The sequence below is a fragment of the Fusarium oxysporum genome, chromosome 1 (assembly GCF_000149955.1).
Source record: "Fusarium oxysporum f. sp. lycopersici 4287 chromosome 1, whole genome shotgun sequence".
NCBI lineage: Eukaryota > Fungi > Ascomycota > Sordariomycetes > Hypocreales > Nectriaceae > Fusarium > Fusarium oxysporum.
Window position 1 is genome coordinate 5,831,946 of NC_030986.1, and position 19,561 is coordinate 5,851,506.

The 19,561-nt window shown below is 50.0% G+C and overlaps 10 protein-coding genes across 10 annotated transcripts; 3 read left to right on the plus strand and 7 right to left on the minus strand.

Annotated features, from left to right (window-relative positions):
• Positions 1 to 21: 21 nt before the first annotated feature.
• FOXG_01372 (uncharacterized protein) lies at positions 22 to 1,902 on the minus strand (the record flags this gene model as incomplete). Its single annotated transcript, XM_018378193.1, has 2 exons — positions 22 to 480; positions 1,252 to 1,902. 2 exons carry the CDS (start codon positions 1,900 to 1,902, stop codon positions 22 to 24), a joined length of 1,110 nt encoding a protein of 369 aa, XP_018234061.1.
• A 469-nt stretch (positions 1,903 to 2,371) lies between these two features.
• FOXG_01373 (uncharacterized protein) lies at positions 2,372 to 3,411 on the minus strand (the record flags this gene model as incomplete). Its single annotated transcript, XM_018378194.1, has 3 exons — positions 2,372 to 2,902; positions 2,962 to 3,248; positions 3,309 to 3,411. The coding sequence occupies 3 exons, from the start codon at positions 3,409 to 3,411 to the stop codon at positions 2,372 to 2,374; spliced, it is 921 nt and encodes a 306-aa protein (XP_018234062.1).
• Positions 3,412 to 3,666: 255 nt separating this feature from the next.
• On the minus strand, positions 3,667 to 6,553 carry FOXG_01374 (uncharacterized protein). Its single transcript, XM_018378195.1, has 8 exons — positions 6,382 to 6,553; positions 5,531 to 6,325; positions 5,371 to 5,471; positions 5,175 to 5,315; positions 5,036 to 5,118; positions 4,297 to 4,985; positions 4,049 to 4,243; positions 3,667 to 3,995 (listed from the first exon to the last, which is right to left on the minus strand). The coding sequence occupies exons 1-8, from the start codon at positions 6,527 to 6,529 to the stop codon at positions 3,901 to 3,903; spliced, it is 2,247 nt and encodes a 748-aa protein (XP_018234063.1). The 5' UTR covers positions 6,530 to 6,553; the 3' UTR covers positions 3,667 to 3,900.
• Positions 6,554 to 6,943: 390 nt separating this feature from the next.
• FOXG_01375 (NAD-dependent aldehyde dehydrogenase) lies at positions 6,944 to 8,661 on the minus strand (the record flags this gene model as incomplete). The annotated part of the gene is made up of 3 exons (XM_018378196.1): positions 6,944 to 7,678; positions 7,730 to 8,123; positions 8,192 to 8,661. The coding sequence occupies 3 exons, from the start codon at positions 8,659 to 8,661 to the stop codon at positions 7,091 to 7,093; spliced, it is 1,452 nt and encodes a 483-aa protein (XP_018234064.1). The 3' UTR covers positions 6,944 to 7,090.
• A 576-nt stretch (positions 8,662 to 9,237) lies between these two features.
• FOXG_01376 (uncharacterized protein) lies at positions 9,238 to 11,018 on the plus strand (the record flags this gene model as incomplete). The annotated part of the gene is made up of 5 exons (XM_018378197.1): positions 9,238 to 9,461; positions 9,520 to 10,056; positions 10,114 to 10,455; positions 10,526 to 10,734; positions 10,888 to 11,018. The coding sequence occupies 5 exons, from the start codon at positions 9,238 to 9,240 to the stop codon at positions 11,016 to 11,018; spliced, it is 1,443 nt and encodes a 480-aa protein (XP_018234065.1).
• A 392-nt stretch (positions 11,019 to 11,410) lies between these two features.
• Positions 11,411 to 12,559, minus strand: FOXG_01377 (uncharacterized protein; the record flags this gene model as incomplete). Its single annotated transcript, XM_018378198.1, has 1 exon — positions 11,411 to 12,559. Exon 1 carries the CDS (start codon positions 12,488 to 12,490, stop codon positions 11,411 to 11,413), a length of 1,080 nt encoding a protein of 359 aa, XP_018234066.1. The 5' UTR covers positions 12,491 to 12,559.
• Positions 12,560 to 12,837: 278 nt separating this feature from the next.
• FOXG_01378 (uncharacterized protein) lies at positions 12,838 to 13,850 on the plus strand (the record flags this gene model as incomplete). The annotated part of the gene is made up of 2 exons (XM_018378199.1): positions 12,838 to 13,532; positions 13,583 to 13,850. Exons 1-2 carry the CDS (start codon positions 12,877 to 12,879, stop codon positions 13,848 to 13,850), a joined length of 924 nt encoding a protein of 307 aa, XP_018234067.1. The 5' UTR covers positions 12,838 to 12,876.
• A 341-nt stretch (positions 13,851 to 14,191) lies between these two features.
• On the minus strand, positions 14,192 to 16,129 carry FOXG_01379 (uncharacterized protein; the record flags this gene model as incomplete). Its single annotated transcript, XM_018378200.1, has 6 exons — positions 14,192 to 14,284; positions 14,340 to 14,404; positions 14,453 to 15,428; positions 15,482 to 15,689; positions 15,743 to 15,835; positions 15,891 to 16,129. 6 exons carry the CDS (start codon positions 16,127 to 16,129, stop codon positions 14,192 to 14,194), a joined length of 1,674 nt encoding a protein of 557 aa, XP_018234068.1.
• A 522-nt stretch (positions 16,130 to 16,651) lies between these two features.
• Positions 16,652 to 18,217, plus strand: FOXG_01380 (uncharacterized protein; the record flags this gene model as incomplete). The annotated part of the gene is made up of 1 exon (XM_018378201.1): positions 16,652 to 18,217. One exon carries the CDS (start codon positions 16,652 to 16,654, stop codon positions 18,215 to 18,217), a length of 1,566 nt encoding a protein of 521 aa, XP_018234069.1.
• A 390-nt stretch (positions 18,218 to 18,607) lies between these two features.
• FOXG_01381 (3-oxoacyl-[acyl-carrier protein] reductase) lies at positions 18,608 to 19,560 on the minus strand (the record flags this gene model as incomplete). Its single annotated transcript, XM_018378202.1, has 2 exons — positions 18,608 to 19,500; positions 19,545 to 19,560. The coding sequence occupies 2 exons, from the start codon at positions 19,558 to 19,560 to the stop codon at positions 18,791 to 18,793; spliced, it is 726 nt and encodes a 241-aa protein (XP_018234070.1). The 3' UTR covers positions 18,608 to 18,790.
• Between the last annotated feature and the right edge of the window lies 1 nt (position 19,561).

A 19,561-nucleotide genomic window follows, 5' to 3' on the forward strand; every position in this document is an offset into this window, starting at 1 on the left:
TGGTTATTTTGTCAGCACGAACTAGAAAAGAAAGTTCATTGACCTACCCTCTGCTTGGCAAGTTGATGAAATGGTGGAAAGCGGTTCTGGCCTGTTAGTGCTAGCAGAGACCGTTTCAGGGAGCTCCGGAGGTGTCAGTAGTAAATTAGGAGAAGGCTGACTCGAGACCAGTAAATCAGCAGAATGGTCCTGCCGCACAGGCCTAAAGCCTCTTCTGCGTCCAAGGTCTTGGTAAATCTTGAATATAGCGGGCATGTTAGCTACACCAAACTCCTTCACAAAAGCTGCCATGAGATATCCCATAGACAGGCCTGCTAATCCTGTAATTTGTGTACTCGGTAGCCCATTTGTGGCAGCAAGATGTGACCTGAGGTGCATATCGGTGCTCGCGAAGGCGAGGTGAAGGTTGTACAGTTGCGGTGTCAGGTGCGGTGCCGTTCCCGGCTGAACCTTGCCAGGCAATGGTGAAATCTGACAATGCTGTGGAAGTCCATCATACCAGCGATTCAATGCCAGTAGACTTTTGGTGCAAGGCCTGTTTGAAGATTGATGATTCGACATGGCATCGTTTAGGATACATATTAAGCTGACGTAGCAGTTGAAGATACTTTACACCCGCGAAAGCTGGGTCATGGAGTTAGTGTTGCCCAAAGTTGTAGAAGTTACGTTCTGCGGTTCCCATTCATTCGGACCTGTTTCTGCGAGCTTCGGGGAGAAACATAAATCTCCTGTCCTGAGATGGGGTGGCTTGCGCAAACGACATGATACGAGAGTATCGAGTATAAAGCAACTTAGGAGAAGCCGCTTCTGATTTTCATCATCGACATTTCCGGCATTGGAACCGTTGCTGGTAGAAGGCGCAGTACCGAGATGAAGACAAATCCTCACTGCTTGGCCAATCAAGTGCCATGAAGACACAAGATCTTCCTGATCCATTTTGAAAAGGCCCAGGATAAGCAAAGCTTGAACGTAGCCTGCAAGTCGCGCATCGTCGTTAGGTATCCGTTGTCTCGCCTTGGAATAGATTATTTCGGGAGCAGGAAGAGCAGATTGACCATCAGACGCTCCAGTATGGTTACGGGTATCTTGAAGTGAAGCATAAGCAGCAACGGCCCATAGAGTGGCCATATTTCCCTCTTCTGCCCGATCGTCTCTTGACGGCGAATACAACAACTCCAGCATCTTGTGCTTTTGGACCATCGGGAGCCAACAGTTGGTATGGGCAAAGTATATATCAATTAAGCGCCGTACCTGCTGAGCAGAAGCGGGGGATGATACGTCGTTCCATGGAGCCGGTTGGGGCACTGACGCGTCATGAGAGGAAGGCGTGTTGGCCCTGTCGGTATCCATGGGGTCTGGGACCTCCCGAGCGTCATTGGCTGGCGTTGAAGTCTGTACAGCCTCGAATGCCTTGCCACGAGGGGCGAGGTTGGGAGTGGAGGCTTCAGCCTTGACGGATGCCACGGAATTTGCACCGGAGTCGTTCCCTTGCTGAATATTCGACAACAGCAGATCCAATTCTTCTTGGATGTCACTACCGTCCCAACCTTGTCTGAGTGTCTCGTAGTCTCTGACAAGCCTGGTGTTCAAGACCAATCTGGATCGCGAATCTAGGGAAAACTGAATATCTGGCAAGAGCTCTTGGACTACAACCTTGCTATTAGGAACGACGGTGAATACAAGTGCCCAAAGTAGTTCCAGAGCCCTCACATAGCCCGTCGTCAACCCACGCTTCTTGGAGTCGGGGCCGTAGCTGCATGGGTAGTGGATGGCAGAGCATCGCGAGCAGGTTGGGTGGCTGCCATCGCATCTGTGCTTACGAGCACGGCAGTAATTGCAGGCTCTTGAGACGCGCTTGTGTTTGTTGACTCTTGTGCGTTTGGGTTTGGCAGGTGGATCCATTGTGATTGTAACGGTGATGAGAATTTGCGGCTCTGGAGGTAGTCTAGCCTATTAGCTTTTATGATAAACAGTTCAATATTTAAAATAACGGATGGTTTGGTACTTGGAGGCGGCTGAAATACGCGCTACATAAATCGTAATTCCCACTTACGGTGGGTAACTTTAAGTTGTCTGTCGGTCGATCCACCTGCCCCGTCCAGCACAAAAAGTACTGTAAAGTGCTACCTCACACAACTAAATACCACGCAAGGTTACCCATTTCACTTAATTATGCCCAGTAGTGAGGTATCACGAAAGCCAGCAGCGTTTCAAACGGACATGTATCAGGTATGCAATCGGTCTGCTCAACTCAGGCTGCCGCAAGGCGTGCATACACGTTTATACAAGGCACATATAGTCAAATTTAAGCAATTGAGTACCCATTCAGATCTATCCTCTCAAAACCTATTCTCTTCCAAATGATATCATGTCAGACATGGGCCTTGAGGAACTCAAAGCCCTTTTCCAAAAGTTCAAGTGCATTCTCAGGCTGTCCAATTTCATCAAAGCCGTGTTGTCCTCCTTCCACCAGGACCAATTCCGTCTCGACACCGTGTCTCTTGAGTTCGTCATATGCCTGTTGTGACAGCCTTGCCGGCACTAGCTTGTCTTCGGCGCCGTGGATGAAAAAGGTGGGAGGAAATCTACCCTTGGAGAAGAGCGAAGCCGGGTCCACGCGATCATAGTCGCCGTCTCCTACAACCGTCTTCAAGTGTGTTCCCTTTCCGAGCTGATCAAACATCCAGGCAACACGATAGTTGGCCAAGTTAGGCCCTTTCGGTCCCACCGGAGGGGGTGCTGAGGTGGGAGGAGGGTCATCTTTCCAAATTTTGCTCGTGAAATCTTGATCAATCTGAGGAGCACCTGGAGGTGCAGGTAAGGGGACATGGAAGGCCGAGTCTGCTAGGTACTTGATCCCGTAAATGTCGAGAGTTGCGCGAGGGGGTTGGGGCGAACTGGCCTAGACGGTCCGCATATTAGTATCTCATACCCGTGTCAGAAACTATGGTATCTGCTCACTGTCAGAAGGGCCAAGGTGCCACCGCATGAATGACCCAGTGTTACAATCCGAGATCCATCCGCTTTTACATGAGCATCTTCGAGGAGCAGCTGGGGTAATTTTGTCCGCGACCATTCATATGCGTCCAGTGCATCTTTGACCGGTCCTTCAAAGACTGTAACCGTGGGAGCCAGTCGATAGTTGGCGGATACAACCACAAAACCTAGATCCAAGAGCTTTTCGGACTGGTCTCGCGGGAGCATTTGTTTCGAGCCGACCGTGAAATTTCCGCCATGGAAATGTAATGCTGTATCTCAATGCATCAGATGCCTACTCAGAGAGGACGAGGATTGGGTAGTTTGCGTACCTATTGGAAGCTTCGAAGCGATCGTGGTCTTTCTGAAGTATACGTCAGCGGCTACCGGGATTCCATTGATGGCTTTGAAGACGTATTCCTTGCGAGTGGTCATTTTGTTGGTGTTCAAATCTGCAATAAGCATCAACTCTAACCTTTTCTGCTAAGAACAGTTTTTTTCTACGTCCAAAAGAAAACCGCATCAGAAAGGCGAGGATCTGGTGGCCTATCATAGATCAATGAATACAAAATAGGTGGCAAACAAGAATGGCAATCGTTCGGTTGTGTACCACCGGTGTCCCACCCAGAAGCTACCCACCCATATCCACCCACCTTCTCACGATGAGGTCGATAATGAAGGGATTTTGTGCACGGCAATGAGAGAGAAAATATATAATGATATATATAACATATCGAGTGCTTGCTGTCAATATCTCAAAAATACTTCCTCGACTTTGGACCCGAAAAGATTCCATGCTACGTTTACCACCACTGCTCCCCCGAATATGAAATGAGTCCGAATAAACTAAGACGGCCAACTAATTGAGGATATTTTATGTTACATTGACATTGGATGTACGGAGTACTGTAGCAATGTTTGTCGCTATGGTGGGTAGGCTGTTGCAACGTGTATGGTAGTGTCCGAATCCTCCAATTTCTTAATCAACGATTTCAGCTTTTGCGACACAGAAGAAGGCCCTGCACATATCAGCATCTTCTCAAAATCATTAACGACAGAGATTTGAGCTTACACTTCCACATTGAGCCATCCGAGAGAAGCTCTGCTGATACAGCAAGCGGTACGACTGATTGTAGGCCATGATCCCCCAATTGCAGGTCCATAACTTCTGCAAAACTCTCATTTATCAATGCGTTGAGAATATCGCGTGATTCAGCCTGTGAAGCACGAGATTGGGCGAATTGAAGGTACCAGCAAAGAAGCAGGCCTGTCTACAGGTTAGCTACTGAACAAAGGTTGAGTACGGAATTCAAGACATACAGCCCTCTAAAGCGCCGACCGCGCTTTCGGGCCCGAATACTATGGGCGCTATTTTTTTAATGTAAGATAGACCCACGCGGCAGTCGGATCTTAGCTGGTCTGCTGCATTGAAGAGTGCCTGGTAGAGTTCAGGTGAGATTGCCTTGTTTAAAAGATGCATGATCTCAGGATCATCGAGACTTGCAGGCGACCAGAGTATCTTCTTCATGACAGACAGCGGAACGCTAGCGTAAAGATGGTAGAAAGCTGAGTTCAGTAATGATCTGGCGCAGTGAACGGTGGGATTCGGGGCCAGTCCGCCATCATACTGGATCGTACGAGCTTTGAGAATTGCATCTAGCACCTGCAATGACTGTTCCATTTTTTGGCCGAATTTAGCGTAGAGCTCCCCGTCGCGCGAGCCTGTTAGTAGCTCAAATGAGCATATCCTGTAGAGAAGGGCAGACACGATGGTTACGAGACCGAATTCGCTGACTGGCATAGACGGTGGTTGGCCGGCGATGATGCTGTCCAGCGCATCGTTACTGTATAATACTTCGGTTGGGGTGCCCCAGCTGGACTCTTCTTTTAGCCACTCTGCGTTGCCTGACGGGAGGGCGAATCTGGCTTCGACCATAGGTGTTGGAATCCATGCTTCCTGTTCCTTTGAGCATACGGTGCCACCTATGAGTATCGTAGATGAGATGCACCTTGTATAGTGTGAGCAATTATAATGCGTGCATGGTATGAGTATAAGTACCTATTTAGACTCTCCCAGCGCACCCAATCCTTAAACGTGGTGGGCGGACACGTCTGTAGCTCGCTGAGTGCTTCTCGTATAAGCTGAAAACGTAATAGTTAGCCATGACCAGACTAAATTAGTAGACGTTGGAATTAACCTTGACGCAGTGAGGAAACGCGTGTGCTCTCTTGCCTTCCGAACCGCAGTGAATCTCAAAATAAGCGAGGAGCAAATATGTCTGCAGCATCCACGTTAGAGTCTCGGGGTCGGCCTTGCTGAATGCAATCATCCGTTCATGCTGTTTGCTCTGTTAACGAAATCTATCATCTAAGTGCTTGGAATGACTGTCCTACCTCGAAAACAAGTTGCACGGAGATGGTATGCATCGATGTAGCCCTGGAGTGTTCACCGAGATATACGGCGCTGCAGGCCATTACAGCAAGCAGGAGGGGAGCTATGTTAAACTTTGTTTCAGAACCTCTATTGCACTGCCTATGAAGGGATACTACTTACATGGCGTTGTGGCGATGTCAAACGTCGGCTCATGTATGATGGGTATATGAGGAGCAATATGCTTAAAAAAGGCCTTGACAAACCGCCTCACGGCGTATTTGGAAGGAAAGCGAAGCGAAGCGAGTATGTGGACCGGATATTTTGTGAGGTTGGCCCAAGCATTCTCGCATTTATTGTCGTTGGGGACGAGGTTGCGCGGGGTAGAAGATTTGTCTGTCTGACCGAGAGTAGTTGGCCTGTTGGATATCGGTGGCTCCAGGGCTAGTATCGGTAGTTCCGGGGGATTGCAGCTTGGTACTTCGCCAAAAAGTCCTTGGGCATCCGCCAGAAGCGCGTCGAGATCGAACATGGCGGAAAGATTGGGGTTGATGAGATCGGGGTCCATGAATGAAGCGTTGAATTCTAGGGGACTCCCTGAAAGATAGGCAGGGAACACGTCGGGCTGCGAGGGCATGGCGATGTCCAGCGAATTAGCCTGGCTGCTCTGAGATCCATCTACCTCATTGTTTGTCGGAGACTCATCGCGCTCCTCGATTGCGTAGTTGACTCCTTCTGAATGACGATCTTGCTGTCCTCTGGCCGTCGTCGTGGCAGGTGATGCTCGCGCAGAGCCGTTCTTTGATCCTTTCGGACGAGAAGATCCAGGGTGGGAATTGTTGCGACGCCTGCCTCGAAAGCCAGAGGGCTTTCTGTTGCCAAGGCCGTGATGGAAATTTCTAGTATGCCGGACGATGACATCTTTTCTGGAAGATGTTAGGGAGCAATACATGCAGTTGTACGGTTTCTCGCTTCCATCTGCAGATGGTCAGTGGCTGCTGATTCTCCAAGAAGTAGCAAAAGGAGCGACTTACGCGTGAGCTCATGGCGTCGTAAGTGAGCTAGGCGGTTGAAACTGGCGTTGCATTGATCGCAGGAGAACCCGCAACCTTGGCGGTTAGAAGATTTGTCTGCATTTTCACGAGTAGCTTGCTGCGTAGAGGTGTTGGTTTGACAGGACATTGCAGTGAGCTAATGGAGAGTGGGTATGAGGGAGATGAAGGGAGTCACAAGTGCCCCGGGGTATGGTCTGGACGGAAGAATGATTGATTGATCCTGGGGTTGACAAATCCAGTCCGAAAATGTGGGGGACAAGATTGCGGGGGAAGATCTCAAGACTAGCCTACGTTCGAGGGTTTAGAGTAGAAAGTGTATAGCTAAAGATGGGTGCGAAAGTATGGTATGTATGGGTAACGCTCCACTAGGGTCTATCAGGGATGGTCTGCTATGTAATGTTCCCAGCTTCAGAAGGTCAATAGCTAATTAGACCAGCTTATTCCCGCGGCAACACTGTACCGCCGTCTCTGCCTCTACCTATCATTGCTAAAGCTTTGTAATCTTCTAAACACACAAGATGAGATGCTGCCAGCATTGACAATGGGTTTCGGGCTTTACTCGGTGTCTACATACCCTATAACAGTACGTGTAGATTTGTCTAAACTTTATGGTACTCGCTGATGTCCATAAAAGAGCACGCCATCTAAGCTGATGCACACGACTCACATTATTGGACACCTCTGCGACTCACTCCCTCCAAGTGATGGTCTTGTACCTCAGAAACTCAGCCAGTCCTTGCGCGGCATTGAACCTACCGTAGCCACTCTTCTTAGCCCCACCGTGCACCAGCGACGCCTCGTCGTGCACGGTCATGGAGTTGATGTGGACCGCCCCAGATTCATACTTCCTAGCGACCTTAATAGCGGCCTTTAAGTCCTCGGAGAATACAGCCCCCGAGAGCCCGTAGTCGGTGTCATTGGCGATCGCGAGAGCCTCGTCCTCCGTGTCAAAGGTCAGGAGGGACACGGTAGGCCCGAAGGACTCGGTGTGGTAGATGTTCATTTCCTTAGACACGTTGGAGACGATGACGGGTCTCATCTTGGTGGGCTGGTCCTCCACAGCCTCGGCGTCGCCCAGGAGGGTCGTCGCGCCCTTGGCGACCGCGTCGGCGACGAGACCCTTGTTTTTCTGTACAGCCGCTGGGTTTACTAGCACGAACGGCGGCTTCTTGGACCCGAAGAGCCCCTGCGTGGCCTCTTTGAGTGCAGCGCTGAACTCGTCACTAATCGATCTATGCACGAGAATGCGTTCTGTCGACATGCACACCTGACCGCCCTAAATATCATTAGCATCAATTAAATACATTGCATCACTGGTCAAACTCACGTGGATAAACGCGCCGACAGCGCAACTTGTCGCGGCCTTCTTCACGTCGGCGTCCTTGAGGACGATGGCACTCGCTTTCCCGCCCAGCTCAAGCAAAAGCGGTTTGACGTGCTTCCCCGCCAAACTGGCGATGATGCTTCCGACGAGAGTACTGCCAGTGAAATTGATCTTCTTAATCGCGGGATGCGCAATCAAGGCTTCTGTCACTTCAGCGGCATCTGCCGTTCGGTGATAAATGACGTTAAGGCAACCATCCGGTAAGCCAGCCTGTCGAAAGATGTCGCCGATTGCCCAGAAAACGCGCGGGCTCAGCTCGGAACCCTTGAGAACTGTTGTGTTGCCCGTTGCGAGGGCAAACGCAATTGATCGTGCGCCGAGCACGTATGGGGCATTCCTGCAGTGAAAGAAAGAAAAATCGTCAGTCTCAACGGCGGTCCGAATGCGAGTGTTATGCATACATACCACGGGGCAATTGCGAGAACAACGCCGTACGGTTCCTTGACTACAATGGCATGGGACCCCTGCTCGGCCGTCGCAGGAACCGAACCTTCAACTGCCGCCTCGATTCTTCCTCCGATATCTCTCAGGATCTGCGCCGTACCGTTGATGTTGATCTCCATAAATTGCCGCCCCGCACCCGTCTCCTGGGCTTGGTAGGCGAACAATTCCTCTTTTCTGCTGATAAAGAGATCTGCGGCCCGGAACATGATGTCCCGTCTAAAACTGGGCTTGGTCTGAGACCACGACGTGAAAGCCGCTTGGGCGGCCTCTACAGCCCCGGTTGCATCATTGATTGAAGCAGATGAACCACTCCAGAGCTTTTCAGAGTTGGAAGGGCTATTTACAGGAAACGATGTTTCTGAGATGACATCTTTCCCATTGATGATTAGTGGGACGGTTGACCAACCATTTGCATTGTCACCTGAGCTCATTGTTGTCTATAGATGGATGAGAATAGCTAAAGAATTGTTGGACTTCGAATGTTGGTCAAGATGCGTTGTATCTATCTAGTATTTAATCTTTCCCGAGTCCAGGGTGGCCGAGCCTAAATGGCTACGTCTCTCGCTCCAGGTGGCTATGCATTCTGAAAGCTGCTCTCGCTCCACCGAGGCCCGTGTACAAAAAGACAGCAAACAAGAACCTAGCTAAAGCCGGTGACTCAAAACAGTGCTCTAGCGATTAGCTGATGGCGCAAGAAAGGATCGATGCTTTCCATACATGCCATTTTTGACGTATATCGAGCGCTATGCCACTCATATGCAGGTGTAAACGTGGATAGTATAGGGTGGGGAGGTATGCGGTGGGGAGTTTGCCCACCAAACCGCATCGTAGTAGGTGGGTGATGAGAAGCTAGAAACGCATCGCCTGGCAGTTCCGCTATTGTCGTTATAAGTTGTCTGTCTTGTATTTTATTTTCTCTTCAACGATGTTTGCTTGGTAATCCATAGTCACTTTGGAACCCTCCAAATACACATCTGCGAATTCCATCCCCAACAGTGAACACCGCGATGAAGCTGGCCGGACGAAATATCCAAGTGGTGCCGATTGCTATTGCGCTGGCATTGCTATGGATCCTATATCGTACTGTTCTCTGGCTCAGGTTCCATCGAAAGTACAAATTTCCTAATCTCGTGCCCGGCGTGCCCCTGTTCGGGAACATGCTACAGATCCCAACCGATACAGCTGGGCGGCGTCTGTATCTCCATAAAATGGCCAGGAAATATGGCGAAATGTAAGTGTCACAATTAGGGCCTCACCAAGACCAGCACTTACAAAACCTTCCCCGCCAGGTTCACTCTCAAAGTAGGCTCCAATTACTGGATATTCATGAACTCTCAGCGCGTCGCCAATGAGCTGCTTGACAAGCGCGGGGCACGCTACATCTCACGGCAGAATCTGCCCATGCCTGGAGACGTTGCCTCTGGCGGAAAACGCGTCGTCTTCATGCCATACGGCAACCTCTGGAAGTGGGAGCGCAAGCTCATACACGAGATCATCGGCCCCGGAAACCGCAACGTCTTTGCCCCTCTCCAGGACGTCGAGTCACGAACACTGTTACACGACTACCTCACGGAGCCTGATATGTGGAATCAGGCGAATGCTCGATATGCCAGCTCTCTTATCATGAGCATGGTGTTTGGGCGAAGGACAAAGATGGGAGACGCCAATGTTGATAGGATCATTGAGACGAACAACGAGATCATGAAGATGTTTGAGCCTGGCTCCAGCTTGATCGATTCATTTCCCTTCCTGGCATACATTCCCCTCCCAAAAGCCCTTCAGCCATGGAGGTGGTGGGGCGACAGTGTCTTTGAACAGTCCAAGAAGTATGCCCCCAATCCCTTAACACTTGTGATATCTGGCGGCCACTGACTTCTATGCAGAAACTTCTCTGAAGAGTTTGAGGGTCTTGCCGCGCGGCAGCAGCAAGGAAAGAACGTGACGTGCTTTGTCTCCGAGTTCAAAAGGCTTGGAAGAGACAAGGTGCTTGACTATGAGTCAACAGTCTTCCTCGCTGGATCTCTCATCGAGGCAGGATCTGATACCACGCGCGTGGCTTTGAACCAACTTGTGGCTGGGGCAGCGCTGTTTCCCGACTTTGTGCAGCGTGCGCGGCAGGATCTGGATAATTTATGTGGTGCAGATGCGCAGAGACTTCCGGTCGCGAGTGACATTGCAAGTTTGCCTTACATCAAAGCTATCGGCAAAGAAGTGCTTCGGTGGAAGTAAGTAAAAAGAAACCATTACAGCGCGATTGTGAATCTTTTGGTGATATAGCTGACAAGTATTCTTTAGCATTTCGTTTCCAGAAATTGCCCATTCCTTAATTGAGGATGACTCTTTCGAAGGATACAACATTCCAGCGGGAACCAATGTCATCTGGAATAGCTGGGGTGTTCACATGGACGCTTCTGAGTACGAAAATCCGGAAATATTCTGGCCAGAGAGATTTATGAACGAGGACCTTGACAAGCCTATCAAGGGACATTTGGCATTTGGAGCAGGTGAGCCAAGTCATGCATGCATCCAATCATCATACGACTAACAAGTTACTCTACTAGGTCGCCGAGTATGTCCCGGATGGGTCATCGCTAGTAACAGCCTCCACCTACTGATTGCGCGTGTACTGTACTGTTTTGACTTCCACCAAGTTCCAGGGCATCCAATTCCAGTTGGGAAGCCGTTCGAGATCGGAACAGAGAAGCCCTATGAGGTTAGAATTAGTGTCCGTAGTGCGGCTCATGCGGCATTGATCAAGGCGGATTGTTCAGAGGCAGCAAATTTTTGAGTAGAGGATGGCCATAGAGATTGTGCCCGTTGGAAGTAGGACAGCAAGGACGCGAAGACAGCCGTATGCTGCTAGATGACTATAGGCGTTGGACATGTTTTATGTAGATCAACTTTGCACAAGATAGAAAACGTTTCGAATGTCAGCTTTTAGTTTCTGATTAAATCTTCGTCAAGCATACGTTGAAAGCTAGAATGTGCAGGGGAGTCATGATTTGCTGCGTTGCCCAATAGTTGCTCGACTTAGCGGAATGAACATCAGTCTATTAATTAAATACCTTGTAGGCATACCGTCGTATCAAAGCCATGTAAAGGTCACACCAGAATATCACACGAGTCAAAACAGAGGTTTAAGGGGAGCATAATATGTTATTAACTTTTGTGAGGTCTGCGCTACAAGTCTGCCCTTGCGTCCTCACCAGCCCATGCCCTCCTAATGACCTCCCGGATGAGATCTCTGTCAATCTTTCTTGGATTAGCGTAAGACCTGCTAACAGCAATATCCGCTGCCTTGTCGATATCTTCCTCCTTGAATCCAATAGATTTCAAGCTTCGTGGAACACCAAGCTTGTTAAGCAAGGTGTTGAGACCGCGTAGAGCATCCCCCTGGCTATCTGGAAGCACTCCAGCCAAGACCTTCATAGTCTGGGGAACCTTGGGAGCATTGTACGCCAAGGCGTGTGGAAGAACAATTGTGTGCGTCTCGGCATGGGGCAGGTTGAAAGAGCCACCCAATGTGTGACAAAGCTTGTGATGCAGAGACATTCCAACGCTGCCTAAGCAAGTTCCGCAGAGCCAAGCTCCATATTGGCAGATCGATCGAGCTACGATGGAGTCGGGATCGTCGAGTAACTCGTATGATCCGTTTGCGAGAGATCTCACACCTTCGGCGGCCATGAGACTAACAATAGGGTTTGTGTTGGGGGCGTAGAGCGCCTCGACACCATGCGCGATAGCGTTGATGATGCTGGTGAGCGACATGGGAAGAGGGAGCGTGAGGGTCAAGTCGACATCGTATATGACAGTTTTGGGCAAGATTTCGATCTGCGTCTTGGTCGTTTTGATACCGTCCACGGTCTCGCCGAGGATTGGTGTCACCTCGCTACCAGCGTATGTTGTAGGAATGGAGATATGGTATATCCCTTTGCGAAAGCTGATGGCCTTGCCAAGTCCAGTGGTACTACCGCCACCAATAGACACCAGAACGTCGGGCTCGTTCTGCTGGCAAAATGCGAGGGCCTTCTCGGTAACATTCAAGGGAGTGTGCATGGTGGCCTCGGAGAAGATCCAACTGGCCTCCACGTGCGACTCGAGAATATCGGTGATTTGTTTGGCTTGGTCGATTTGGTGGGGGGTCGATAGGACGAGGGCCCGACGGAAGCCAAGTTGCTGCAGGCATTGTGGAAGTTGACGAATTGAACCTCGTCCAAAGATGATCTTGTGAGGGAGAGGGCTGTACACGAAGGGCTCCATCTTGAATAAGGGTGTCTTTTCTTTGAAACAAATTTTGAGAGCGGTATCCTGATATGCTATCAAAGTAACATTCTTTGCTTTATCTTGGCTCCGGTTCCCGAGCGGCGAGAGGCACCTAGCCACCGAGCCACCCGGCTTTTCCGTACCCACCGGCCCCACCACCGTCGGCACTTCATAGGCACTCGTTGGTGGGAACGGTCTAAAAAGACATCGGTCACCGTGCCGCCAAATCTCAAAGATTCATTGATTAACCTAACCTCCAATACTTGTATAGTTCGATTTCCAATCATACTCATCATCTATCATATCACCTCTGTCCACCATGTCGCATACTAATCCATGCATCCCGCTTCTAAAAGATCTCACAACCGAAAACATTACCGAAAATGTCGTGGCTATCAACTCTAACTGCCAAGATCCCCGAACACGCTCTTCTTTTTGAGAGGCTAGTTCATCATCTCCATGACTTTGCGCGTGAGACTCGTCTTAGCACCGCCGAGTGGGAGAAAGCTGTTCAGTTTCTCACCAGAACTGGAAAGATTTGCAGCGACACCCGACAAGAATTCATTCTTTTATCTGATGTCCTAGGACTGTCACTTCTGGTAGATTCAATCGATCACCCTAAGCCAGCTACATCTACCGAGGGTACTGTTCTTGGCCCCTTCCATGCACACGGAGCTGAGAATGTGGCTTCTGGGGACACTATTTCTCATGATCCTGATGGGGAACCACTCTTGGTTGTGTGTACCGTACGAGACTCTCAGGGTAACCCACTAGAAGACGTCGAGGTTGATATATGGGAGACCGACTCCAAGGGTTTCTATGATGTGCAGTATGCAGACCGGGAAGGCTTCGATAACAGAGCTACACTACATAGCGACAGTGAAGGGAACTTAGATTTCAAGGCCATTGTGCCTGTCCCTTATCCAATCCCCGGCGACGGGCCTGTCGGAGATCTTCTGAAGGCTCTGAACCGACATATCTACCGCCCAAGCCACATGCACTTCAAATTCAAGAAGGCTGGATATGACCCTCTAATAACGTAAGTCACACCCAAGAAGCCAGTCGAAGTTACCATACTGACGTGGACAGGGCACTTTATATTCGTGGAGACCCGTATGAGACCTCTGATGCCGTCTTTGGTGTCAAGGAGTCTCTCATTGTGGATCTGGGAACTGTATCTGAGGTGTCGGGACTCTCGGAAAAATATGGAGTACCAGGAACCACAAAACTGCTGAGCTATGACTTTTCACTGGTTTCGGAAGCCGAGGTTGGGACGTTACGGCATGAAGAGGCAGTAAAGTCGGCTGTTAATCTTGACAATGATGTTAAAGTAGTTGATGGTATAATCACCTATTGAGCTATTGAGATAGATGAATAGAGTCATAAAAAGCTATTTATTCACATAAGCCGTGCCTCTGTGTAAAGCCTATTGCTTGCCATATCATCACTTAGGCGTCTAAAATTCTTAACCCGCCATGACCTAAAGTGATCCATATGCGTGAGAGCATCAGACTTTTGGCTGTGTCTGACCTCTACAATTAACACGTCTGATAAGTGGTTCAGCCATTAGGACTTCTCAAAATTTATTCAAGACCATCCGTGATGTTTAGATAGTTTTATCAATTGTTGTATATATATCGTGTATACATAATCAAGTCTTGTATGTCTGGTATCTCGATTCCAAGCACACCACCCAGCTCAGACCCCACGAGGTGGTAGATGAACTAAACTCTTGAGAGGCCATATTCCCTGCTTACCAGGTGACAGAATTCCATTCGGGTCTACGGCAGCCTGGCAACAGAACGTTAGAATTGCTAACGCTGTAAAGATTTGAACTCGAACATACCTTTAAAGTCTCGACGAATCTCCTATAGATGTGACCATTGTACGAATACAAGTTCTGGACAGCATCTGCCCATTGTCAGTAACGCGTCTACGGAGGCTGGGAACCGTACTCACCCATGTGCTGAACATGAGATCTATAATTGGCGAAACCATTTAATTCTGCCTCAGCAAGCAAGGCCTTGACCACCCTGCGGCCACCTTCACGCGCCTTCTTGTTAGACTTGTCAAAAACATATTCTTGAACAAACAAGATGTATTTTGAGAAGACGTGGCAGCCAATAAAAGGATCAACTCCTTGCTCCTCCATAATAGCCCTTGCTTTGCGGAACCATGTCAGGACTGTTTCACCTTCACAAGGAAGGATGAGGGTAGTGTCGATATGAGCTCCCGCCCCTGTCCCATCCGCTGGAAGGTTATACTCTGCGAGTTTCACAGCGCCCATTGAAGGAATCCCGGCAGCGAGTGTTCCAATCTGGATATTGTCTACCGGCTTGCCATCCTTGCCTTCGAAGAGCGTGTTCTCCACCCAGGCGTTGGGAACTCTCTGGGCGACAACCTCTTGCAACCTACTCCAACGGGCAAGAACCATTTGTTTAGGCCCATAGAAAGACACCGAACATCGCCAGTACCCGGTATTGTACTTTTTCTTCAGCGCAGCTATGCTCTCTGGGGTTAGAGGCCCGGGCACACTCTGCTGCTGGTGCTTGGGGGCATCGTGCGAGGCAAAATGGTTGATGTTGGTGATCATGTGGTGACTTTGGGTGATGCCCTCACGGTCCAGCTGCTGTAGCGTGTCGATGAGGGGCGCAATGTCTTCAACCTCGGGACAGTGGATTTTGACGTCCATGAAAGACGGAGGGACTACGTCGAGAGCCACAGCCATCTTTGTCACGATGCCCAGGTTGCTTTGCAAGAAGAGGCCGTCGATTTGAGGACCGAAGCTATTGGGGCAAGCATGTGCGCTGGGGGAATTTGGTACAGCCCATTGGCCTGTCCTGAGGATGTCTCCCGAGGCCAGAAGAACCTCCAGACTGCCAATAAAATGCTGGCGGTCACCAGAAATGGTGTAACCATGACCACGGTCCAAAGTCTAGAAACTCGTCAGCAAACGTTGCTACTATTTAACAGCTAGAATTGACTTACATTGCCCACGACACTTCCCCATCCTAGAGCTGGGACAGAGACCCAGAGATCGAGCTTGTTCTCCACAATGTAGTTGTAAACATCAAAAAAGGTGACACCAGGCTCAACTACAATGTAGGCCAGCTTCTCGTTCACTTCTAGAATGCGCTTCATCCGATGAAGAGAGAGCACCATGCACCCTGAAACTCGAGGAGCAGGCCCGCCATAGCTATTAACAGATTAGATGAATGTCAATGACATTACGGACTATCTCAAGCATACCCGAAATTCTTTCCTTGCGAGCATGTCCACAAGGGAACATGGTGTTGGTTGGCTATCTTGAGAATTGCCTGGATTTCTTCAACAGTTGATGGGCTACAGTCATGTCAGTAAGGTCGCAATAGTGCGAATTATAGATTCAAGGTCTTACCATAGTCCAGCAGATGCCTCAAATCCCTCCTCGAACAACGGATATGGGTCACGAAAGTTGGCCAACCCCTCATCAATGATGACGTTTTCGTGACCTATGATAGCTCGGAACTCATTTACGACACGCTGGAAGCTGACTTCGTCGTGACCCGGAGGAAGGCTTCTCGTCCCTGGCTGACGAGAACGGAACGCATTGTCATGATGCGACTGCAGCTCCGGAGATGCGTACCACTGAACCATTTGGGTCGAATTGTTTTGAGTTTAGGATGGGATAGCTCAAATCGAAAGAATGCAAAGATAGACTCTGAACCTTTTACAAATCACTCATCCTTGCAGGACAAGCAGGTCCTTATGGGGCTCAAGCAGGGTCTTGTGAGCATTCACCCCGCCCTAAACCGAGGCCTTACAACTAGAGTCAGTTCTCTCCAGGGTGGTACAGATAGTGGTCTACGTTTGCTGTATCACATCGGCCCATCGGAAGACACTGGTGGGGATGAGAGCTTATTACCCACTCCAATGTTTCAATCTTGGGGTGGAGACGCCACCCGCAACGGGACGAGCGGATAGGAGCTGGGATTGTGAACCTTATGCCCAAATAGATAGTAAGTCAACAATTGAACCAAACTACCATAAAAAGGTTCAAGGGTCTTCTGAGCAGAGAGTACCAAAAGCACAAAACAAGGACTACTTTAGCGCCCTTGCAGTGTATATACATTCCCATAAACACAACTCTTCAGACCATCAAGTCTCAACTCGCCAATCATGGCACACGTTGTTCCAGGAGTTCCAGGCACCCGTTTTCCCAAGCACTATGCCATGAGCAAGTGGAACGAGGACCATCTGCGGTTCGAGGCAGATGCCTACGAGCTTGAAGTTATAGGAGAAATCCCAAGCACCATCCACGGCGCTTTCTACCGCGTCCAGCCCGATCATGCATTCCCACCCATCTTTGCGGAAACGGAGATCCCTCTCAATGGCGACGGCAATGTCAGCTCATTCTACATCAAGGATGGGCATGTTGACTTTAAGCAACGCTATGTGCGCACCCCTAAGCTCATCGCCGAGCGTGAAGCCAGACGTGCCCTCTTTGGCAGATATCGCAACAAGTACACAGATGATCCACGCGTTCAGAATGTTCTCAAGGGTACCACGGCAAACACCCATGTTGTATTTCATGATAACAAGTTGATGGCCCTCAAGGAGGATGCGCCGCCTATGGAACTTGACCCCATCACTCTTGAGACCCTCGGTTACATCGACTACCACGGTACGTTCCGCTGCCCCACGCATACTGCGCATCCGAAGGCAGACTCAGCCACGGGAGAGTTGGTCTCTTACTCTTATGAGGCTGCTGGTGACGCATCACCCGACATCTGCTCCTTCACCGTCGACAAACACGGCAAGCTCTCAGAGGAGGTCTGGTTCAAGGCCCCTTGGCCATGCATGATCCACGACTTCTGGGCCACCGACAACTGGGTCGTGTTTCCCGTCAACGGCCTCAAGGCCAGCCTGGAGCAGATGAAGAACGGCGGTGACCACTTCTACTGGGATGAGACTCTGGACTACCAGCTGCTGGGCGTTATTCCTCGCCGCGGCGCCAAGCCCGAGGACGCGAAGTGGTTCAAGACGCCCCAGGGCTGTTACTCGCACACCATCAACGCCTATGAGGAGGATGGAAAGCTTGTCCTAGACGCCAATGTCTGGACCGATGTTCATTTTCCCTTCTTTCCTAACACCAAGGGCGAGAGGTTCTTTACCGACCCCAGGAAAGTCACGGCACCTATCACCCGCTACCGATTTGACCCCAACGGTAGTACGGATAAGATGATTCACCCTGAGGCTATTCTTGTTACCGGCGTCAATGAATTCGGTCGCATAGACGATCGTCTGCTGGGTAAGAAATACTCCCGCGTCTGGATTCTAAAGGTCGATCCTACGCACGAAGTCAAGCTCAACGACCACGAGACGGCCCAGGGCAATGTTGGCTTCAACACCCTGGTTTGCTACAACTTTGAGACAGGAGACATGCAATCCTACCGCCACGGTGATGACACCACGTTCCAGGAGCCCGTCTTTGTTCCGAGACATGAGGGTGCTGATGACGAGGATGGCTATATCCTCGTTGTGGCTGATCGCTATCGCGAGGGTCGCAACGTCCTGCTCCTTTTTGAGGCTTCGGACATCACACGAGGTCCGCTTGCTGAGATCAAGTTGCCGTTTAAGCTTATGGATGGCCTCCATGGTAGCTGGGTGGATGGCAAGGATGTCGATGCAGCCAGGGAAGCGAGCGAGGCGCGAAGGGCGAATGAAACTGTGAATGGGAAGTAGATAGTCGCGATATATGCTTGGCTTAACTGAATGTATTTCTTTTGAACTCGTTGTTAACTCTACGTGCGTTCTAATGTCTTTTCACCTCACGAATGCCTTTAAGGCACGGCTGCATATCATGCAAAGGAGGAGGAACTCTGCGAGGTTCTACCAGGTTAAATAAATGTATATAGCTATTTTCATAGTCACATATTCACCGCGTGCACTACAACAGATAGCGAGTACATGGTAGCATATCAGTAAATCCTGTTTTGTGGCAATCGTTGCTGGGAGATGGCTTGTGAGACTCCCATTGCAGCTCCCTGATCTAGGTGCGCGAGGACATGATTTAAGTAGGCAATTTCGCGACGATGTCTTCGTAGATTTGTGAAGAAATATTTTATGTTTGCTCGCTAGTGGCTATCCTTTTGTTTTGCGCTTAACACTATTATTCCATCTTCTTTGACTTGTGAATATTGAATGTGAGCTATCCAGGGTTGAGATGTTCGAGAAGCAAGCGGACACTTCCACCTAGGAGGTAATGTATGATTTCAGCCTAAGCCTAATCCCATCAATTCAGCCATGCTTGCCAATCTAAAATATACTGGATCCTCCGTTGATGGGAATAAAGGCCCCGTTGATCCAACCCGCCTTTTCCTCAGCCAGAGTTGCAACAGCCCATGCTACCTCCTCAGGCTTACCGACGCGTGGAGCGACAGGAGTCGCATCTATGATGGGCTGCAGTGCCTCTCTCACGAAGCTGGGCGCAGCGTTGAAGGCATCTGTTCCAACAGGCCCAGGAGCGACAGCATTGACGGTGCATCCGTACTTCCGGGGCAGTTCTGTCGCCCAGCATTGAGTATAGACCTCAACAAGTCCTTTAGTACCCGCATAGATGCTAGACTCCGGCCCTGGAGTGCGCGACACAGAGCTACCGATATTGATTATGCGTGAGTTCTCTCGCGACAGATACTTTAGAACAGCGCGGGTGAGGAAGAAGACACCTCTGGCATTGAGATTGACGATATCGTGCCATGTCTTGTAGACCTTTTCATCGTCGGGATCGTCGAGAAACGTGGGGCGATTGATGCCAGCGCTGTTGACAAGGATGTCGATTTTGCCGAAAGCTTCTGCGGCCGCATCGGCTAGCACCTGCGGCCCTTCCGGTGTTGACAGGTCTGCCTCTACGGCTTTTCCGGGCCCGTTGAGGCTCTGGAGAACCTTGTCCGCGTTTGCCTTTTCGCTTTGGTTGGGGTAGTTGATAACCACAGAGGCCCCGCGGCCGGATAGCTCACGAGCAATGGCTGCTCCGAGTCCTGCCGATGAGCCACTGATCAGAGCCACTTACCAGCCAGTGATGACATC